At 44.8% G+C, this 22,427-nt stretch overlaps 1 protein-coding gene across 4 annotated transcripts in view; it reads right to left on the reverse strand.

The window, feature by feature from the left end:
- Positions 1–4,861: 4,861 nt before the first annotated feature.
- The window catches only part of LOC125461125 (triple functional domain protein-like), a 636,773-nt gene continuing 619,207 nt past the window's right edge, over positions 4,862–22,427 (reverse strand). For all 4 annotated transcript variants that reach the window (XM_048549570.2, XM_048549543.2, XM_048549554.2 and 1 more), the window contains 2 exons: positions 9,408–9,546; positions 4,862–6,760 (listed from right to left, as the gene is read on the reverse strand). In XM_048549570.2, the coding sequence (XP_048405527.1) occupies positions 6,218–6,760; positions 9,408–9,546 (682 nt within the window). In that variant the 3' untranslated portion in view covers positions 4,862–6,217. The remainder of the gene's footprint in view (positions 6,761–9,407; positions 9,547–22,427) is intronic.

Consider the following 22,427-nt stretch of genomic DNA (forward strand, 5'->3'; position numbering starts at 1 on the left):
TTTGGATGGGACACTAATGGCGTCCCTCACCTCATACATCATGCAGGAGGAACATTCCTCTACTTGCACTGCCATCCCTGCTAATCCCCTAAACAGAAGGTAAAAAAAAGAGAAGCTTACTTTGATTTGTCCCTGGTGTATAAGGTTACAGGAGGTGGATGGGTGGGAGGCCCTACAAGGGTAGGGTCTCGGGTTTACACAACGATCAGTTATATAGCAGACGGATGAAAAAAAAGGTCACTCCCTTCCCAGAAACCTCTGCTCCGAGGTGCTGCTGATCGAGGCAAGCTTTTTAAAGATTCAAAAACAGTGACTCACCGGCTTCCCGACAGGCTCCTGGTCCAAGCCCCCACTCGCGCTGCTGCTGCAACCAGAAATGAGGCTTGTGTTTTCAAGTAAACTTATTGAACTATAACCTGGTATTGTGTGATTTCTAACAATTTAATGACACTGGAAAAGATTGTTGGGAGGTAGAGTTAAAAGTCATGAACCTACCTGTCGAAATTGCTACTGTGAATTTGTATTATGTTTCTGAGACACAGCATGTAGAAAAGAAAAAGGGGCAATGTTACAGAACGTAGAACAATGCAGCACAGAACAGTGCTTCGGCCCTCAATGTTGCGCCGATCTGTGAACCAATCTGAGCCCATTCCCCCAACACTATCCCATCATCCTCCACATGCTTATCCAAGGGCTGATTAAATGCCCCTAATGTGGCTGAGTTAACTACATTAGCAGGCAGGGCATTCCACACCCTTATCACTCTCTGAGTACAGAACCTGCCTCTGACATCTGTCTTAAATCTATCACCCCTCAGTTTGCAGCTATGCCCCCTTGTACAAGCTGATGTCATCATCCTAGGAAAAAGACTCTCACTATCCACCCTATCTAATCCTCTGATCATCTTGTATGTCTCTATTAAATCCCCTCTTAGCCTTCTTCTCTCCAATGAGAACAGACCCAAGTCCCTCAGCCTTTCCTCATAAGACCTTCACTGCAGACCAGGCAACATCCTGGTAAATCTCCTCTGCACTTTTTCCAATGCTTCCACATCCTTCCTATAATGGGGCGACCAGAACTGTACCTAATATTTTAAGTGAGGCCACATTAGCATTTTGTACAGTTGCAGCATGACATCACAGCTCTGGAACTCAATCCCTCTACCAATAAAACCTAACACACCACATGCCTTCTTTACAGCACTATCAACCTGGGTGGCAACTTTCAGGAATCTATGTATGTGGACACCAAGATCCCTCTGCACATCGACACTGTCAAGATTCTTTCCATTGACCCAGTATTCTGCCTTCCTATTATTCTTCCCAAAGTGAATCACCTCACATTTATCCACATTTGCCACCTTTCAGCCCAAGCAAGGTCATTGGGGTCATTTAAGAGACTGCTGGACATGTATATGGTCACAGAAATTTGAGGGTGCATACATGAGGATCAATGGTTGGCACAACATTGTGGGCTGAAGGGCCTGTTCTGTGCTGTACTGTTCTATGTTCTAATTCTGCAGTTTATCCAAGTCTCTCTGCAACCTGCAACATTCTTCCACAGTGTCCCCCACTCCACCGACTTGTGTCATCTGCAAACTTACTAACCCAATCATCTATGCCTGCGTCCAAGTCATTTATAGAAATGATAAACAGCAGTGGTCCCAAAACAGATCCTTGAGGCACACCACTAGTAACCGGACTCCAGGCTGAATATTTTACATCAACCACCACTTGTTGCCTTCTTACAGAAAGCCAGTTTCTAATACAAGAGTCAATGTGGAAATGGGAACAGAATCTATTTGCATATAATTCTCTGGCTATGATTGTATAGATAGGAACGGAACCAGTGCTATCCCGTCTAGTTAGGTACTGGTGGTGAGGTAATGGAAGATAGTAGTATGATCAGACATGTCAAAGAATGCAGATAAGTAGAGAAGGGTATAGAGGTATCATTTACCTCTGTCAGTCAGAATGAAATTTGTGACTTACCACAGTTTTTCTTGTACAGTGGCTGGAGCAGAAATCTCAATGGCGGGGGGAGGGGTGCTGAAACATGGAGTTCTGAGAAATATCCGCATTTGAAGTAACCGCATATTAAAAGGACTTTAGAGAAAGGATGCTGGAAGCACAGTGGTAGTTTACAAGATAGAGTGAAGGATTTTTCAGAGAGGCTGGTGAAGAGGGATGGCTTTGAAGGATGGGTAGACAGTAGACTAACAAAAGTTATAGAAATAGCACAAGTAAGACATTTAGCCCTTTAAATCTGCTCACCGTTCAATAAAACGATGGCTGATTTGTCTTTAACTCAATTTTCGTCTACCTCACAAGCCCACACTCATTATATTCATCCTCCCTTATATGTCAAAAATCTATCAAATGCATCATTGAATATATTCAATGACCAAGCCCACATTGCTCAGGTTCAGAATTCCAAAAATTAACAACCTTTTTGGCAGAAGAAATTCTCCTCCCCATATTGAATGTCCTTCACTTGTAGGTATTTAGAAACTCAGCTTCCTGATCAGGATTTGCCCACAAGGAGAAACATCCACTCAGCAACAACCCTGCCAAACACCTCTGAATCTTGTGTTTTAGTAACAGTATCTTTCATTCACCTAAACTTGAGTGAGTAAAGGCCCAATATACTCAACCTTTCCTAAGACAGTCCCTTCACCTCAGAAGTAAGTGAACCTTGTCTGAAATGTGATCAATGCAAATATATATTTAGTACACTCATGTGGTTTCACCAATGTCCTAGAGAGTCATAACAATACTTTCTTACTTTGATCCCATAACACCTTGTAGTAAGAGTCAACATTCTACTTGCCTTCCTTATGATTTGCTGTACCTGTAAACTAATCTGTTGAGATTCAGGTACAAGATCATCCAAATCCCACTGTACCACAAAATCCTTTCTGAAAATCTGACAGAACCATTCAGAATATCAGCTAGTATGGGAACAGGGGAGGGATGTTGGACCACCAACAGTCTGGCAGCACTTGGATTAGGAGGGTACATAATGTGGCGTTATTATTTAAGAAAGGTAGTAAAGAAAAGCCAGCAAACTACAGATCGGTGAGCCTGGCATCAGTAGTGGGTAAGTGTTTTGGTGGGGATTCCAAGGGACAGGATCTGCGTGTATTTGGAAAGGCAAGGACTGATGAGGGATAGTCAATAGGGATTTGTGTGTAGGTAACTGTGTCTAACTAACTTGTTTGAGTCTTTTAAAGAAGTAACAAAGAAGATTGATGAAGGCAGATTGGTGGATGTTGTCTATACGGACTTCAGCAAGGTGCTTGACAAGTTTTGACATGGTTAGAAAGGTTAGATCACATGGTATCCAACAAGACCTTGATCAGGTGGGCCAAGGAGTGGCAGATGGAGTTTAATTTAGATAAATGTCGGCTGTTGCATTTTGGTAAGGCAAAACAGGCCAGGAGTTATACATGTAACAGTAGGGGCCTAGTGTGTGTTGCTGAACAAAGAGGCCTTGGTGTGTATATTTCCTTGAAGTTGGAGTTACAGGTAGACAAGGTAGCGAAGAAAGGACCTGGAGCACTTGCCTTTATTAGTCAGTGAATTGAGATGTCATCTTGTGGCTGTACAGGACATTGGTTAGGCAAGTTTTGGAGTACTGCATTCAATTCTAGTCACCCTGCAACAGGAAAAAGATGTTAACCTTGAAAACGTGCAGAAGGGGGAAGCAATGGCCTACTGGTATTATTGCTGGATTGTCAATTCAGAGACCCTGATAACATTCTGGGGACCTGGATTTGAATCCCACCACAGCAGATGGTGGAATTTGAATTCAATAAATATTTGGAATTAAGAGTCCAATGATGACTACAAATCGCCTGCTGGGAAAACCCATCTGGTTCACTAATGCCCTTTAGGGAAGGAAACTGCCATCCCTACCTGGTCTGGCCTACATGTGACTGCAGACCAACATCAATGTAGTTGACTCTTAAATGCTGCTTAGTCAGCAATGCCCTCATCCCATGAATGAATAAAGAGTTACAAGCGTGTTGTCAGAATTGGAGGATTTGAACTATAGATAGAGACTATTTTCCCTGGAGTCTCAGAGGCTGAGGGGTGAACTTATAGAGGTTTATACAATCATGAGGGCATGGATAGGGTAAATAGCTAACACCCTATTCCCAGGGTAGGGGAGTCCAAAACTAGACAGCAGAGGTTTAAGTTGAGAAGAGAAAGATATAAAAGGGACCTAACTGGCATCTTTTCACGCAGAAGAAGTGATTAATGTATGCAATAAGTTGCCGGAAGTGATAGTGGCTAGTACAAAAGACATCTGGATGGGTACATGTTAACAGGGATAGCAGCCAAATGCCGGCAAAAGAGACTTACTTTAGGATAGCTGGTCGACATGGACGAATTGGACCAAAGGATTTGTTTCTGTGTTGTATAACCCTACATAGGAATAGAAAATAGGTTTTGTAGACAAATGAGCTTAGACTGAACATTATAGTAGATCATAAAGAAACTATAGAAATATGAGAGTTCAGACTGGAAGATAGCAGAATCTTACAAGATGTTTGATTAACTTGGCTAGAAGAGAGGAAGGCAGCTCCTTAAATGATCTCAATTTTGGTGTTTAAGATGACTACGAACACCCAGCACTTCTATCTGGGTTGTGGGTGGCAGAGACAAGTCAAATATCTGTCCTTTTAGAATCATTTTAAAAATTATAATGTTGCACAGCTTATTTCATTTATTTTCCATTTCCACAGCCTTCGTTTTACTGAATTACAAGGAGCAGACAAACTGAAACTGATGCAATAAAATAAAACTGTGTTGCATTAGTTTAATTTTAATAAACAGAAAAATATATTTACAGCACATATTTGGGGAAACAATGGACTGTACAAAAGAACTATACATGCACAAACAGATTTCAAACTTAAAAAAAGAGACTAGCACCGCATTACATTAAAAAATAAGACTGTGAAGTTGATGCGACAAGACATCCAGTTTTGTGTTCCCATTTTCCTTCTCTTGCAGATTTATTTCTTGAGACCCTACAATACTAGTTTATGCTTGATATAAACATTTTGCATAGCTAAAAAGTACTGGGTTTGGTTCATTCTTTGTGTATATTCCACAATGGCTGGCTTGGGATGCAATTCCTAGTAGTCAAATACTTATGAAAAATGTCAGTGTGATAAAGAAATCAAACCACTGTGTAGTTTGCAGTACAAAGTACATGCCTTTTTTAATATTTATTACAGATACAACATAAGTCTTCATAAATAGAGTTGCATAAAATGTTAAAGCCACAACATTGCACATGATATGAATTAAAACATAAAATACAATGAGTGCATTTTCAGTACATATTCCTCCTTAACTGCTCTGCAATCAGATTGGCAGGTGAGACTCCAAAAACCCTCCATAAATGAAACAGCATTTGCCTCTTCATGTGTGTGTGTGTGTGTGTGTGTGTTTGTTTGTTTGGTTGGGCGGGGTGGGGGAAGAGAGAATTTCAGAATGGCATACCAGCATTAAAAGTACAGAATGAAGGCAGATAACGGTTTTTATACAAGTAAGGCTTACATATAATTAGAACAACACATTTGTTTCTATTAGATGCGAAAGGTCCATAGTTCAACTTGTAGCAGTAAAACTTGAGCTGCATCTGGCTAAATGCAAGGCATTATAATTTAAATACATCAGTGAGGCAACTGAAAAGCTTTATTACCAGTAAAAATCAGACATTTCACTGGAGATCATTTTCAGTGACTGTCTTGATTAAAATCAGTCAAGGAGGAAAGATTTTTAACAAAAAAAATTTTGTTCTTTGCTGGCTAATTTTTAATCACATAATTAAATGTTTCAAAGTCCAGCGAGTTTATTTAAATACAATAACAACAATGATTCTTCTCTAAATTTTCCTAGGCAATATGTGACAAATGGTTTCCTGTGATCAGAAACAAAATACTATCAAAATAATGAGAATCCAGCTGGTTATGCAGAGCTTGTGCAGTTCTCCCCAATAACTTTGCATTGCATGGGTGGCAATGAATCCCAAGTACCGTCTGTACAAAGTTCCTTGGTATGCAATTCCACACAATGACACGTATGAAGCAGCTGATTTGCAGTCAGTTGTATTTCAAGTCAACAGCTGAATGGCTGAAGACAGTGTCTCCAAGCTGATTGACAGGTGAAAGAGAATGAGCAAATTAATCTCCAGGTGAGGGTCACACTCTTGACAAGAGTTTACTTTGTAAGAAGTTCTTTATACTACCAACTGGCCGAACATCATTCTGGTGTTTGCGCCGTTCAATGAATGAAGTCAATCTTGACGTGTTTAGAGTTTCAGCATCTCTGTTGATGCCCAACTGCAGCCAAGAATCCTGAAGGCACATTGCAGCTGAGGGACGTTTGTTTGAATCTCCCTGCAGCAAGTAACAAACAAAATCTTTGGCAGCTTGACTGACTCCTCTGAAGTAGTCGTCAGGGAAGCTGAAGTCCAAACGGCAAATGTTCAAACATGTTTCTTCTACACTCTCATCCAAAAAAGGAGACACACCACTAAGAAGGACATAGGCAAGTACCCCAACACTCCATGTATCTGATGTAAGACAGGCAGAATTTCCTAAAATAATTTCTGGAGCTGCAAACTCAGGGCTTCCTAGCAAGTGGTGAACATAATATGTTGTGATTAACTGCATGGAATCCCCAAAATCAGCAAGTTTGATGAGGGGTTTGGCTTTGCTGTGGTCCACCAGCACATTTTCTGGCTTTAAATGAAGAAGACGTATATACAGATTAGTAAATGATAATTCACAAACATAAGTTTGCTATAATAAACCCACAATATCTCATTAAAGAATTGAGTTAACAAGCATGATTATCACAACATATGATTTCATCTGCAATTAACAATTATAATTTTTAACTATGAACAGTTTATAAGTCATTTATTGTTTTCCTGCTTCCCAATAGACTGTGTAATACAGTAAATAAGATGAGACCCAGGTTAACACTGTACAGAAGCAGCAATAGGCCATTCAGCCAGTCCAGCCTACTATGCATTTAATATGATCATTGCTGATTGAACACTTTAATGCTTCTTATCCCACAATACCCCATAATTGCTTACGCCATTGATAATCAAAAATTCATCAACCTGTACTTCAGGTAGTCTTAAGGGCTGAGCTTCCAGAGCCCTTTGGGGCAGATAATTCTAAAAATTCACAAATCTACGTAAAAAGAAATCTCTTCCTCTTAGTCCTAAATAGCATCCCCCTAATTTTTAAATTGTATCCCCTCATTCTAGACTCCTTAATCAGGGGTAATATCATATCTGCATCTACCTGATCTATCTTTTTAAGTATTTTTTAGATTTCAAAGAGATTACCTCATTCTTCAAAACTACAGAGAATGCAGGCCCAGTTTGCACAATCTCTCTTGATAGGGCACTTCCACCATCACAGGAACAAGTCTGATGAACCTTTGCTGCACTCTCTCTATAGCAATAATATCTTTCCTGAGGTAAGGAGACCAAAACTGTACACAGTGCTCCAGGTGTATTTTAACCAAGCTTCTAAACAACTGAAGCAAAACTTCATTATTTCTATACTTAAACTCTTCTTTCACTAAAGGCTAACATTCTATTAGTCTTCCTAGTATTTTACTGCATTGACATGTTTACTTTCAGTGACTTATTGGTGAGGACACCCAGGTCCAAGCGTGCATGTAAACCCCTCATCATTTAAGAAAAACTCTGCACATCTTTTTTCCTACCAAAGTGGATAACCTCACATTTTTACACATTATATTCCGTTTGATATGTTCTTACACAATCAGTAAGCCTGTCTAAATTCTCCTAAAAATGTTTTACAGCTTCCTGACAATACATTCCCACTTAGTTCTGTCTGATCTGCAAATTTCAAAATATTACATTTGGACCCCAACGTCACGATATACATCACAAATAGCTGGGGCCCAAGCACTGAACCCTGCAGTACCAATGTAAGAATTTATTTATTTCTTTATTTATTTCCACTCTCTGTTTTCTATCCATTAGCCAATCCTTAATCCATGCATGTACATTTTCTACCATACCATGTGCTTTAATTTGCTAACCAGCCTTCTTTGGGGGATCTTATCAAATGCCTTCTGAAAATCTAAATATATTACATCTATCAACTATGCTTTATCAATGTTGTTAGCAGCATCCTCAAAAAATTTGACAAATTTAACAAATATAATTTTCCATTCACAAAGCCATGCTGACTATGTCCAATTAGATTATTTTTATCCAAGTGTCTATTTATCATTTATGATCAAATATTGCACTTTCCTACAATAAGATTGACAGGTTTGTTGTTTTCTGCTTTTTCCTTTGTTCCTTTCTCAAATAGTGGGTGACATTTACAAACTTCCAACCAACAGTAATCATTATAAAATTTACCAATTTATGAAGGTGATCACCACTGCACTGACTATCTGTATATTCCATTCCTTCAGCAGTCTGGAATGTAGGCTATCAACTTTCAGACTTATTAATTTCTCCAGTACAACTTCCTTACTGATGCTCATTTCCTTCAAGTCCTTATACTCCCTAATCAGTTAGATCTTTGAGGCACTTGTTAGAAATCTTCCAGAATTAGTGACAGCAGACACAAAGTAACCAGTTAGCCTCCCTACCATTTCTCCATTAACCATTATAAATTCTTTTGATTCTGTGTTTAGTGGACCTACATTCATTTTGGTCTCCTTTTTTAATGTACCCATAGAATCTTCCACAGTCATTTTATGCTCTTTTTGCTTGATTGCATTTGTATCCTGTTCTTCCTTTTTTTTTTATCAGTTTCATCTTTGTCCTTCTTGGCAATATTCTAAATACTTTCCAATTCTCAGATTTATTACTACTTCTGGCCACATAAAAGCCTTTTCAATTAATCTTACACTATCTTATCCTCAACTTGATCAGCTATGACTGACTCACCTTGTGTTTCAGCATTTTGAAGGAATATTTAGTTGCTGTAGGTTACATAATAGTTCTTTAAAGACTGTCCACTGCCTATGTACATTCATGCCTTTTAAGGTATTTTCCTATTTCCAGCTTAGCCACCTTATGCTTAATGCATATGTTAATGTGCTCCCTTATACAAATTTAAAACTATAATGCAAAATCCTACCATATTGTGGTTACAGAAAGTGGTTTAGAATAAGGTTGGAACGTTCACCTAATACTACTGTTCCACAACACAGCACATTAGAGAACCACGGTATCATATGCAAATTTGGCAGGTTACAGAAAGTCAAAGTGAAAGCAGTAGTTATCCTTAATATTTGCAACATATGTCAGTGTAGTATCAATAAAACAAATTCTGAAATTAAAAAAAAAAGAAATTGTTGGAGTAAGCTGGTCTCACCAACCTTTATATCTAGGTGAGCTATTCTGCAGTGATGTAAATACTGCACAGCTTCCAGAGTTTCTCTAAGATATGATGTCACCTTTTCTTCAGTCAGATTCCCCCATTCTATTATGTAGTCTAGAAGGCGACCTTGGTCTGCTCTGAAAAATAAGATACTAATGAGTTTAACAACTATTATTTTGTGATTACGGTGATGAAATTAAATCTTAACATTTTTATTTATTTCCCCTCTTTCAAGGCTCTTATGCACTGATCCTGACTTATTACACCCGATTATGTCTCTCTAGTTTCTAATGTCATCGCCCTTGAATCCAACTAAGACATTTTAAACTAAATGGTAGCATAACAAACATGTTTCTACAATTCCTTTCAGGGCATTACAATGTCCCAAAATGCATGAGTGAGGGTAATGCTTCTGAAGCAATTAGAGAAATTGCTGGAAGAATTGAGCATGCCTGGTAGCATTTCAGCAATTTCTGTTTTTGTTTCTGATTTCCAATTTCAAGCATTTGCAGTTCATTTTTTATTTAATGCTTTTGAAGTGCAGTCAGTGTTGTAATACAGTATAAATACTAGATACATGTCTTCATTAGATAGGGCTAGAATACAAAAGCAAAGAAGTCTTATTACAACTTCATAAAATGATTGGCAAGGGCACAGAAGGAATACTATGTGCAGTTCTGGTTGCCACACTATTGGAAGGATGTGACTGCACTGGAGAGGAGACTTACCAGGGTCTCTGGATGTGAGTTTGCTCGCTGAGCTGGAAGGTTAGTTTTCAGACATTTCATCACCATTCTAGGTAACATCATCAGTGAGCCTCCGTTGAAGCACTGGTGTTATGTCCCGCTTTTTATTTATCTGTTTAGGTTTCCTTGGGTTGGTGATGTCATTTCGTGTTCTTATTCTCAGAGGATGATAGATGGGCTCCAAATCAAACGTGTTTGTTGATGGAGTTCTGGTCGGAATGCCATGCTTTTAGGAATTCTTGTGCGTGTCTCTGTTTGGCTTGTCCTAGGATGGATGTGTTGTCCCAATCAAAGTGGTGTCCTTCCTCATCTGCAGGTAAGGATACGAGTGATAGTGGGTCATGTCTTTTTGTGGCGGGTTGATGTTCATGTATCCTGGTGGCAAGCTTTCTGCCTGTTTGTCCAATGTAGCATTTGTCACAGTTCTTGCAAGGTATTTTGTAGATGACGTTCGTTTTGCTTGTTGTCTGTATAGGGTCTTTTAAGTTCATCAGCTGCTGTTTTAGTGTGTTGGTGGGTTTGTGGGCTACCATGATGCCAAGAGGTCTGAGTAGTCTGGCAGTCATTTCCAAAATGTCTTCGATGGAAGGGAGAGTGGTTACGGTTTCTGGGCATGTTTTGTCTGTTTATTTGGGTTTGTTGCTGAGAAATCGGCGGACTGCATTCATTGGGTACCCGTTCTTTTTGAATACACTGTACAGGTGATTTTCTTCTGATCTTCGCAGTTCCTCTGTGCTGCAGTGTGTGGCGGCTCGTTGAACTAATGTTCTAATACAGCTTCATTTGTGGGTGTTGAGATGGTTGCTCCTGTAGTTCAGTATTTGGTCCGTATGTGTTGTTTTCCTGTAGACGCTGGTTTGAAGTCCACCCCAAACTTTGGGTCCGCTAGGTGGATGACACCTTTGTCATCACTAAACAAAACAAATTAGAGGAAACCTTCAAGACCATCAATAATACCCTTACTCGCATAACATTCACAAGAGGAGGAAAACAACAACAAACTGCCATTCCTAGATGTCATAGTAGAGCCAACAGTCAGTGGGGAACTTCAAACCAGCATCTACAGGAAAACAACACATATGGACCAAATACTGAACTACAGGAGCAGCCATGCCAACACCCACAAACGAAGCTGCATCAGAACATTATTTCAATGAGCCACCACACACTGCAGCACAGAGGAACTACGAAGAGCAGAAGAAAATCACCTGTACAGCATATTCAAAAAGAATGGGCACCTAATGAATACAGTCTGCCGATTTCTCAGCAACAAACCCAAATAAACAGACAAAACGTGCCCAGAAACCATAACCACTCCCCCTCCATCAAAGACATTTTGGAAACGACTGCCAGACTACTCAGGCCTCTTGGCATCATGAACATAGAACATTACAGCACAGTACGGGCCCTTCGGCCCGAGATGTTGTGCCGACCTGTCATACCGATCTGAAGCCCATCTAACCTACACTATTCCATGTACGTACTATGCTTATCCAATGACGACTTAAATGTACATGAAGTTGGCGAATCTACTACCGTTGCAGGCAAAGCGTTCCATTCCCATGCTACTGAGTAAAGAAACCACCTCTGACATCTGTCCTATATCTTTCACCCCTCAATTTAATGCCCCCTCGTGCTTGCTGTCGCCATCCTAGGAAAAAGGCTCTCCCTATCCACCCTATCTAACCCTCTGATTATTTTATATGTTTCAATTAAGTCACCTCTCAACCTTCTTCTCTCTAACGAAAACAGCCTCAAGTCCCTCAGCCTTTCCTCATAACACCTTCCCTCCATACCAGACAATATCCTAGTAAATCTCCTCTGCACCCTTTCCAAAGCTTCCACATCCTTCTTATAATGCGGTGACCAGAAGTGTACATAATACTCCAAGTGCGGCCATATCAGAGTTTTGTACAGCTGCAGCATAACCTCTTGGTTCCGGAACTCGATCCTTCTATTAATAAAAGCTAAAACACTGTATGCCTTCTTAACAGCCCTGTCAACCTGGGTAGCAACTTTCAAAGATCTGTGTACATGGACACCGAGATCTCTCTGCTCGTCTACACTACCAAGAATCTTCCCATTAGCCCAGTACTTTGCCTTCCGGTTACTCCTACCAAAGTGCATCACCTCACACCTGTCTGCATTAAACTCCATTTGCCACCTCTCAGCCCAGCTCTGCAGCTTCTCTATGTCTCTCTGCAACCTACAGCATCCTTCGTCACCATCCACAACTCCACCGACCTAAGTGTTGTCTGCAAATTTACAAACCCATCCTTCTACGCCCTCATCCAGGTCATTTATAAAAATGACAAACAGCAGTGGACCCAACACTGACCCTTGCGGTACACCACTAGTAACTGGTCTCCAGGATGAACATTTCCCATCAACTACCACGCTCTGTCTTCTTTCAGCAAGCCAAATTCCGATCCAAACTGCTATATCTCCCACAGTCCCATTCTTCCACATTTTGTACAATAGCCTACTGTGGGGAACCTTATCGATCACCTTGCTGAAATCCATATACACCACATCAACTGGTTTGCTCTCATCTACCTGTTTGGTCACCTTCTCAAAGAACTCCATAAGGTTTGTGAGGCACGACCTTCCCTTCACAAAACCGTGCTGACTATCCCTAATCAATTTATTCTTTTCTGGATGATTATAAATCCTATCCCTTATAACCTTTTCCAACACTTTACCAACAACTGAGGTAAGGCTCACTGGTCTATAATTACCAGGGTTGTCTCTACTCCCCTTCTTGAACAGGGGAACCACATTTGCTATCCTCCAGTCATCTGGCACTATTCCTATAGACAATGAAGAGTTAAAGATCAATGCCAAAGGCTCGGCAATCTCCTCCCTGGCTTCCTGGAGGATCCTAGGATAAATCCCATCCGGCCCAGGGGACTTATCTATCTTCTCCCTGTGAAGGATTTCTAATACCTCTTCCTTGTGAACCTCAATCCCACCTAGTCTAGTAGCCTGTATTCTCCTCAAAAACACTGTCATTTTCTCGAGTGAATACTGTTGAAAAATGTTCATTTAATGCTTCCCCTATCTCCTCTGACTCCACAAACAACTTACCACTACTATCCTTGATTGGACCTAATCTTACTTTCGTCATTCTTTTATTCCTTAAATACTTCTAGAAAGCCTTAGCGTTTACCCTGATCCTATCCGACAACTTCTCATGTCTCCTCCTGGCTCTTCAGAGCTCTCTCTTTAGGTCTTTCCTGGCTACCTTGTAACCTCAAGCGCCCTAACTGAGCCTTCACATCTCATCCTAGCATAAGACTTCTCCCTCTTGACCAGAGATTCCACTTCCTTAGTAAACCATGGCTCCCACGCTCTACAGCTTCCTCCCTGCCTGACAGGTACATATTTATCTAGGACACACAGGAGCTATTCCTTGAATAAGCTCCACATTTCTAATGTGCCCATCCCCTGGAGTTTCCTTCCCCATCCTATGCTCCCTAAATCTTGCCTAATCTCATCGTAATTGCCTTTCCCCCAGCTATAACTCTTGCCCAGTGGTATACACCTATCCCTTTCCATCACTAAAATAAACATAACAGAATTGTGATCGCTATCACCAAAGTGCTCACCTACTTCCAAATCTAACACCTAACCGGGCTCATTACCCAGTACCAAATCTAATGTGGCTTCGCCCCTTGTTGGCCGACCTACATACTGTGTCAAGAAGCCCTCCTGCACACACTGGACAAAAACTGACCCATCTATAGTACTCGAACTATAGTGTTCCCAGTCAATATTTGGAAAGTTGAAGTCCTGCAATGACAACTACCCTGTCTCTCTCACTCCTACCGAGAATCATCTTTGCTATCCTTTCCTCTACCTCTCTGGAACTATTCGGAGGCCTACAGAAAACTCCCAACAGGGTGACCTCTCCTTTCCTGTTTCAAACCTCAGCCCATACTACCTCAGTTGACGGGTCCCCAAACATCCTTTCTGCAACTGTAATACTGTCCTTGACCAACAATGCCACACCTCCCCCTCTTTTACCATCTTCTCTGTTCTTACTGAAACATCTAAATCCCAGAACCTGCAACAACCATTCTTGTCCCTGCTCTATCCATGTCTCCGAAATGGCCAGAACATCGAAGTCCCAGGTACTAACCTACGCTGCAAAGTTCAGCTACCTTATTCCGGACACTCCTGGCGTTGAAGTAGACACACTTCAAACCAACTTCTTGCTTGCCGGTGCCATCTTGCGTCCCTGAAACTTTATTTCGGACCTCCCTACTCTCAACCTTTTCTATACTTGAACTACAATTTTGGTTCCGATCCCCCTGCTGAATTAGCCTTCGCAAATTTCCCCCCCAGGATATCGGTACCCCTCTGGTTCAGGTGAAGACCATCTTGCTTGTAGAGGTCCCACCTATCCCAGAAAGAGCCCCAATTATCCAAGAATCCAAAACCCTCCCTCCTGCACCATCCCTGTAGCCACATGTTCAACTCCTCTCACCCTATTCCTCGCCTCACTAGCACGTGGCACGGGCAACAAACCAGAGACAACAACTCTGTTCATCCTAGCTCTCAGCTTCCATCCTAGCTCCCTGAACCTCTGCCTTAAATCCCCATCTCTCTTCCTACCTATGTCGTTGGTGCCAATGTGGACCACGACTTGGGGCTGCTCCCCCTCTCCCTTAAGGATCCCAAAAACACGATGAGAGACATCGCGCACCCTGGCACCTGGGAGGCAACACACCAACCGTGAGTCTCTCCCATCCCCAGAGAACCTCCTATCTGTCCCCCTAACTATGGAGTCCCCAGTGACTACTGCTCTGCTCCTCTTCCCCCTTCCTTTGTGAGCAGCAGGGATAGACTCTGTGCCAGAGACCTCATGGTAGCCCACAAACCCACCAACACACTTAAACAGCAGCGAATGAACTTCAAAGACCCTATACAGACAACAAGCTAAACAAATGTCATCTCCAAAATACCTTGCAAGAACTGTGACAAACACTACATTGGACAAACAGGCAGAAAGCTAGCCACCAGGATACATGAACATCAACTAGCCACAAAAAGTCATGACCCACTATCACTAGTATCCTTATATACAGATGAGGAAGGACATCACTTCGATTGGGACAACACATCCATCCTAGGACAAGCCAAACAGAGACACGCACGAGAATTCCTAGAAGCATGGCATTCCAACTGGAAATCCATCAACAAACACATTTGATTTGGAGCCCATCTATCATCCTCTGAGAAAAAGAACAGGAAATGACATCACCGATGCAGGAAATAACATCACCAACCCAAGGAAACCTCAACAGATAAACCGAAAGCGGGACATAACACCAGCACTTCAACGGAGGCTCACTGATGATGTTACCTAGAATGGTGACAAATTGTCTGAAAACGAACCTTCCAGCTCAGTGAGCCAGCTTACATCCAGAACAAAATAAAGACCCACTCCTTTGTGGACCGAGAAGAGGAGAGCCGCGACTGTGCTGGAGGTGGAAGGAAGACGTCGAATTGGCTGTGCACCCTGGTAACCGGTGGATCTTAATGCTGGCTTCGGCCTTACACTGGTTCAGGGGAGCAGCCAACCTGCAACGATGGCTGCGGTGAGTGCTCGTGCCCCAGGTCAGCGAGTCCGGAACACCATCCGCGTTTCCGTGAAGAAGGTGCACCTGTGGACCACACCTTCTTTGTGAAGAGGGTCCTGTTGGACTGTTGTGGGTTCGCAGCTGCGGATATTTACTGCCTGCAGGATCTCCCTGGAGGAGATTTCTACGATGTAACCTTCAGGAGTGCCAAGCTTTGCGAGCACTTCCTGGATGTTTTCAATGAGGGCCCCCTCTCTGTACTGACTGCCGTCCCTCTGTTCGTGATGCCGGTGCAGAGGAGCCGTCTGGTGACCGTCCACATGTATAACCCGCATGTGCCAGCAGCCGATGTCCTGACCTTCCTTGGAAAGTACGTGAAGGTGGAAGGGGATCTAACCAACATCATGGACCCCTTCTGGATCTGGACCAGTAAGAGGGAGGTCAGGGTGACGCTGAGGATGGGTGCGGATGGGCACATCGTACACCCACCCTCCGGCTTCGTGATCGGTGGGAGCAAGGGCTACCTGACCTACGCAGGGCAACCCAAACTCTGCCATGACTGTGGTAGGTCAGGTCATGTGGCAGCTGACTGCAAAGCCACCATCTACAGGAACTGCAGGGAGAGGGACACCTTGCAAAGGATTGCCCAAAAGAAAAAAGCTGCAACCTTTGCGGGGAAGTGGGCCATCTCTAGAGGGGATGCCCGCGGTGGGGGACCACCTACGTCCAGGTCGCCATCAGCGGCAATGCAGGGCAAGCCCCCCCGGAGGAGAGGAAGGCACCATGCCCCTGCAAGGACCCCCCTAGTGTGCAGGAGGGCCCAGCCCCGCAGGACGTACCTGAGGCCAGCAAAACGCCTCTGCAGACTCCGCTCCCCTCCGACAAACCGGAGTCGATGGAGGAGGTGACAGGTGATCCAGGGGAGTGGACGATGGTCTGGAAGGCGAGGAGGAAGGTGCGCCGGAGGTCCCCAGCAATGCAACCATCAGGCAGGAAGAGACAGCTACAGGAGGGCTATAAGAGGGCCGCTGACGAGGGGGATTCAGAGGAGGCCCGCCCAAAGCAGAAGCTGAAGATTTCCAGGGAGAAGGAAAGCAGCACCCCGATCCCAGGTGACGGGAGGTGTCCTGAGGCTCCCTCCGACACCCAGCCACATGCCGCTGGGGCCCTGGAGGGCCCCCCCGGAACCTTCAGATGGGAAGCAGCGAATAGCGTGTCCCCAGCCTGCCCCAGAGCCGGACTCCCCTGCCTCTGTACCTCCGATGGGGGGATGCCACCCGGAAGGCAGCACGGACAGTTTCCTGAGCCAGGAGAGCGTCCAGCAGTTCACTCGGGCAATGGGCATGAAGGGACAGATGGAGGGGCTGAACCTTGGACTCGGGGAGGGTACTGCGGTCACTGCCCACAATGGGGGTACGAGTTGCGAGCATTAATGTGTGCAGCGTCAAGTCCACCGCAAGATGCGTGTCCACGTTGGCCTACCTGACCACCGTCAAGGCAGACCTCCTGTTTCTGCAGGAGTGCAGGATACCGCACCTCAGCAGGTACGGGAAATGGTCGGGTGCCTGGACCTGTGGGCCTTCGATCTGGTCAGGGGATAACGACTGTCGCTCCTCGGGCCTGGCTATTCTGCTGCGGGGGCGCAACTTCACCATCTCTCAAGTTCAGGAGGTGGTGGGGGAGGGGGTGTGCCTCCTAGTGGTTGATGTCACCTTCAGGAACGCTCCCCTGAGGCTGATCAACGTGTACGCCCCAGCGGTACGGAGTGAGCGGTTGGCCATCCTGCAGCGGCTTCCACCCCTGCTGGCTATGTCCAGGCCGGTCAGCCTAGGCGGAGACTTCAACTGCATCATTGATGCAGTTGGAAGATCCGGTGCGGGGACAGTGGGTTGGGGGAGTAAACTGGATGTCATGTCCAGATTCCTGATGGGCACGGTGAAAGACGCCAAGCTGCTCGATGTCTTCAGCACCCCTGCAGATGGAGCGCAGCGGAGATACACCTGGTTGCGGCCAGACGGGTCGATCCGCTCAAGGATAGACTTCCTGTTTGTTTCGCAGACGTTCTCGGTCAGGTCCACCGGCGTGGAGCCGGTGTTCTTCTCTGACCACTGCCTCCTGCTGGCCGACTGTCAGACCAGCAGGCTGGCAAGGGGACGTGGAAGCTCAACACGACTCTGTTGACTCCAGAGAATGTCCAGGAGCTCAAGAGGGAGTACGCCGGTTGGAGAACCGTGAAACCTCTCTTTGAGTCTCCGGGCGACTGGTGGGAGACAGTGAAGGAGAACATCAAGAGGTTCTTTGTCCTCAAGGGTGTTCGGAAGCCTAGAAAGAGGCGGGGAAAGCTGTCGTGATTCCAGAAAAGGATGCAGAACCTGCTCCTTCTGCAGTTGATGGGGGTCGATGTCATGGAGGACCTCCGCAAGGGGAGGGGCTAGCAAGCCTCGCTCTTCGCCGCGGAGGCCTCCAGGATAATCTTCTGGTCCAGGGTCGGCTCCGTGGAGCAGGACGAGACATGCTCGCGTTTCTTCTTTCAGAAGGTGCACAAAGAGAGCTCTATGCTTAGCCGGCTGAAGGAGGACGACAGCTTGGTGACGTCTTCTCAGCCCGACCTTTTGAGGATCAGCAGATCCTTCTATACCGGACTGTACGACGCAAAGCCCACGGACAGCACGGCCTCCGAGTTGTTCCTGTCGTCTAGCATGGAGGTCTTAGACGATGGCACGCGGGAGTGGCTGGACCGGCCGATATCCCTGGACGATCTGACCAGAGCCCTCAAGTCCTTTGAGAGGAATAAGACTCCCGGGAGCGACGGCTTACCAGTCAAGCTGTATTCCCTGTCAGCCAGGACCTGCTGGAGGTGTACGATAGTGCGCTTAGGGCAGGGGAAACATGCAAGTCCATGAGGAAGGGCATCATCACCCTCATTTACAAGAGGAAGGGCGAGAGGGAAGAAATTAAGTGTTGGCGTCTCATTTCATTATTGAACGTGGACTACAAAATCCTGGCCAAGGTCATAGCCAACCGGGTCAGGTCTGTCCTGGAGTCGGTGATTCATCCTGACTAAACCTGTGCTGTGCCAGGCAGGAAGATCGCTGAGAGCCTCACGCTCGTCAGGGATATGATGGCCTACATGCAGGACAGGAGGGTGGATGCCTGCCTCGTCAGCCTGGACCAGGAGAAGGCCTTCGACAGGGTCTCTCATGCTTACATGAGGGACGTCCTCTCCAAATTGGGGTTCGAGGAGGGCATCCGCAATTGGATCCGGCTGCTCTACAACAACATCGTTAGTGTAGTCTCGATCAACGGGTGGGAATCGGACAGTTTTCCCGTCAGATCTGGAGTCAGGCAGGGTTGCCCACTCTCTCCTGCCTTGTTCGTGTGCTGTATGCAGCCCTTCGCCGCATCCATCAGGAAGGACGTGAGCCTGAAGGGCGTGACTATCCCAGGCAGCGGAGGCCTGCAGGTCAAGACCTCCCTGTACATGGATGATGTCGCCGTCTTCTGCACCGATTGCCGGTCGGTGAGTAGGCTGTTGGACATCTGCGGCCAGTTTGAACTGGCCTCGGGTGCCAAAGTCAATAGGGGTAAGAGCGTGGCCATGTTCTTCGGGAACTGGGACAATCGCTCCTTCATCCCCTTCACCATCAGGACAGACTACCTGAAGGTGTTGGGTGTTTGGTTTGGTGGAGCTGGGGCGTGCACTCAGACTTGGGAAGAGTGTATCACCAAACTGAAGCAGAAGCTGGGCAGGTGGATGCTCCAGTCCCTCTCCATCACGGGTAAAAACCTGGTTGTCAGTGCGAGGGGCTTTCGGTACTGTTGTACGTGGCGCAGGCCTGGCCTATTCCCCAGACCTGCGCCACTGCAGTCACCCGGGCCATCTTCCACTTCATTTGGGGGTCGACAGTGGACCGCGTCCGCAGGGACACCATGTACAAAGACCTGGGGAACGGGGGAAAGGACGTACCGAACGCCACCCTCTCCCTGATGGCTACCTTTGTGTGTGGCTGCATCAAGCTGTGCGTAGATCCTCAGTACGCAAACACCAAGTTTCACTACTTACTGAGGTTCTACCTGTCCCCGGTGTTGCGAAGGATGGGCCTGGCCTCGTTGCTGCGGAATGCTCCGAGTAGTTGGACGTCCTGTACCACCTGTCCTTCGTGGAGAAATTTTTGAAAGGAAACAACTTTGACCACAGGGCCGTCAGGCAGTGGTCAGCACATAGTATCCTCGAGACCTTTCAGGAAAAGGAGAGGGTGGAATCCGTCGTGCGGTTCCCCACGCAGACTGACAAAGTCGTTTGGCAGAATGCCTCATCGCCAGAACTTTCAAACAAGCGCAAGGACATTGCTTGGCTGGCGGTGAGAGGGGCTCTGCCAGTGAGATCCTTTATGCATGCCCGGAATCTCTGTGCCACCGCACGCTGCCCTCGAGGTGGCTGTGACGGGGACGAGACTGTCGATCACCTCCTTCTGGAGTGTGCCTATGCGCAGGAGGTCTGGAGGGGGATGCAATGGTATTTGTCGTGGTTCGTCCCAAGCAGCTCTGTGACACGGGACTCCAAGCTGTATGGGCTGTTTCCTGGGACACACACCGAGACCAACATCAACTGCGCCTGGAGGACCATCAATGCGGTGAAAGATGCTCTTTGGTCTGCCCGCAACTTGCTGGTCTGCGAGCTGAAAGAACTGACCCTGACCGAGTGTTGCAGACTGGCGCACTCCAAGGTCCAGGACTACGTGCTGAGGGACACACTAAAGCTTGGGGCAGCTGCTGCAAAGGCACGGTGGTGGAAGACCACCGTATGAAATCCCCCCCGGACAGAATAGAAAAAAGGGCCCTATCTGGTAACTGGGCCCAGCTGGCGCCTTCCCCAACTGGTCAGGGGGCCAACGGGGACTGTGCGGGGAGACGACTGCCAGGGTATTTTTCTCTTTGTTTTTGTTTGTTTTCTTCTTTGTTTTGCTTTTTCCTTTAGTTGGTGTACGTACACCCTGGGTAACCTGGAGCAGCTTGCATGACTGGGTAGGTGTATAAATGTTTTATTATTTTCTACATTCTATGAATAAAGTAAATTTTTTTCAAATAAAAAAAAGTGACAAAACGTCTGAAAACTAACCTTTTAGGTCAGCGAGCAGACTCACATCCAGAAACTCAACCTGAGCTACAAATCTTCTCAAAACTCACTTACCAGGGTTTTGCCTGAAATGAAAACTCTCAGTTGTGAGGCGAGACTGAATAGGCTGGGTTTGTTTTCGCTGGAGCAGAAGAGGCTCAGTGGGGATCTGATTGAGGTATACAAAATTAGGAGAAGCATAGATAACAAAGTGTGGAGCTGGATGAACACAGCAAGCCAAGCAGCATCTTAGGAGCACAAAAGCTGGCGTTTCGGGCCTGGACCCTTCATCAGAAAAGGCACAGGCAGGGTGCATTGTGACAATCTTTTCCCCATGGCAGACACGTCTAAGACCAGTGGACAAAAGTGTTCAGGATTGGAGTAAGTGGTTTAGAAAAGATTAGAAAAAAAAAACTTTTTCACTCAGACGGGGGTAGAAATATGGAATGCACTGCCAGACAAAGTGTTGAAGGCAGGTACTCTCACAACATTTAAGAGGCATTTTGGATGAGCACACTAAAATGCCAAGGCATTGGAGGCTAAGGTCCAAATGCAGGTAAATGGGATTAGTGTAGTTTGGTGTTTGTTGATTGGCATAGACATGGCCAGTTGAAGGGTCTGTTTCTATGCTATGTGACTGACAATTTGATCACAACAAGACCTATAGATGTCAGTTGTTACTAAATTACCTTATGCAGTTAACTGCAGCATTCACAGGTTACCATATAACCCATTTATAACTAACGTAAATTTAATGACAAACTAATTTCAGACTTGCTCCATTCTGTATACCTGACTTTGAGTTTTTATTGAACTTAATATTTTCGTATTTCTGATTTCCAGGAATTCTCATCAACTGAACAAGTGGTTGCCTATTAGAAATATTATTTAAAGACAACATGCATAAAAGAGTTGAGAACATTAATTGGAAAAAAAAACATACAATAAAGTCTATATTCCAAAACGTAGCATCTGCATCAGATCAACAATTGTTCATTACATGATTGATCAGTCTCAGGACATACGAACATAGAACATAGAACATTACAGCACAGTACAGGCCCTTCGGCCCTCGATGTTGTGCCGACCTGTCATACCGATCTGAAGCCCATCTAACCTACACTATTCCATGTACGTCCATAAGCTTATCCAATGATATAGAACATAGAAGGACTTAGTTATATTAATTTATTAGATAAATTTGGCTTATATTTCCTTGAGATGGTGAGATTACGGAATAATTTAATGTTGAAATAATAAAAGAATTGATAAGACAGATAGGGAAATGTTCAAAAGGGAAGTACACACTCTGGAAATAAAGGAATTAAATTAATTACAGATAGAAAAATTTGAATTAGAAGACAAATTGCTGTCACAGTTAATAACATCACAGTACACACTTAAAGGGTTGTCAACGCTGACAAGACTGAAAAGTTCAAGAAAAGTGCGGATAGCAGCAACAACTGCTAAAATGCCTTCTTCAATTCCAAACTGGTCTTTGACATTTGTCAAGCAAGATGGACTCTGATGCAACCTTCTCGAAGTTGGCTGTCTGCAGAAATTCCATCACT

Source organism: Stegostoma tigrinum, chromosome 2 (assembly GCF_030684315.1).
Source record: "Stegostoma tigrinum isolate sSteTig4 chromosome 2, sSteTig4.hap1, whole genome shotgun sequence".
Taxonomy (NCBI): domain Eukaryota; kingdom Metazoa; phylum Chordata; class Chondrichthyes; order Orectolobiformes; family Stegostomatidae; genus Stegostoma; species Stegostoma tigrinum.